The sequence below is a fragment of the Aphanomyces astaci genome (genome assembly GCF_000520075.1).
Source record: "Aphanomyces astaci strain APO3 unplaced genomic scaffold supercont1.432, whole genome shotgun sequence".
NCBI lineage: Eukaryota > Oomycota > Saprolegniomycetes > Saprolegniales > Verrucalvaceae > Aphanomyces > Aphanomyces astaci.
The window spans coordinates 2,460-3,668 of NW_009798695.1; the positions used below are offsets into that span (position 1 = coordinate 2,460).

A 1,209-nucleotide genomic window follows, 5' to 3' on the forward strand; every position below is an offset into this window, starting at 1 on the left:
AGGCCAGGATGTCCCATTTCTGGTCAATCCATGTTCGGATTGTTCGACGTGGAATACCCAGTAGTTCAGACACCTGGTAGTCGACGAGGCCAGTTTCCACTAGTCCAAGTACTTCCTGCTTTGTTGCGACAGTGTAGCTGCGCTTTGGTGTATGCTGGGCTCTTCCTGCATTGCGAAATCAAAGCTGACTCTTGTGAGGGCAAAGGTTGCAAGTCAATTTGAAAAATTCGCTCCGGCGGGATAATATTATTATTGTCCAATTATCTGCTCGAATTCGAGTACTCTGTATCTATTGGCTAAAAGGGGGACAGCTGTTATCAAAACTTCGTTAGGCGTACCATTCCCTCTTTCTTTGTACATTTTTGACTGCTGCCTGGAAAACCTCGACCACCAACAACCACGAAGGAAGCAAGGGTATGCGGATAGTACGATCGCATATCGCGCAGTGCATACATCCATCGTAAGTGTTACTTCAATGTGGGTCCTTCATCCTTTGAAAGTGCGATACAGTAGCGGATTTTCTGGCAAGAATGTCGGTCACACTGTTGGATATTTATGACACCAAAGACGACTTCATGACAAGACTTGCGTAAGTGCATGTATGTCTGTTGTACGCATCCCAACCATCTATTTGTTTAACTTTGGGTACTTGGTGTGCTAGTGCATTCACAGTCTGACGTTAACTAGTGGATTGACACCAGGGGACTAGATGAAAGACCATTCATTTTCCAATTTCCATCATGAAGTTCGCACTCCATCTCGCTTTCACCGTGACCGTTGCTGCCTTGGCTCAAGACCAAGTTGTCCGCGGCGACGAGGCCCCCGGTTTCGAAATCCTCGGGGGCCAGGAAGCCCAATTCGGCCAGCACCGTTATGTGGTTGGGCTCAAGAGGTCGTCCAATGATACGACCGAGTGCGGCGGTAGTCTTATCGCCCCCAATGTCGTTTTGACAGCGGCACACTGTTTGACTGGTAAACTACGTGCTGTGGTCGTGGGCACGCACTATTCAACCGGTTTTGCCGACGGGGAACTGGCCAGTGTCACCCAGGAAATCAAACACCCCAATGGCGCCGACGTGGGCATCGTAATCTTGAACCGCAACATCGCGGGCATCCAACCTGTGGCGGTGTCGTTTGAATTCGTTCCGGCGAACGTGCTCACTTGGGTACGCGGCTGGGGATTCGTCACGAGTCGTGGCCCCCATTCGC

General features: G+C 50.4%; 1 protein-coding gene across 1 annotated transcript; it reads left to right on the forward strand.

Moving 5' to 3' along the window:
* Positions 1 to 740: 740 nt before the first annotated feature.
* Positions 741 to 1,166, forward strand: H257_19249 (hypothetical protein; the record flags this gene model as incomplete). Its single annotated transcript, XM_009848396.1, has 1 exon — positions 741 to 1,166. A coding segment is annotated over one exon (426 nt), but the record flags the coding sequence as incomplete, so codon positions are not given.
* Between the last annotated feature and the right edge of the window lie 43 nt (positions 1,167 to 1,209).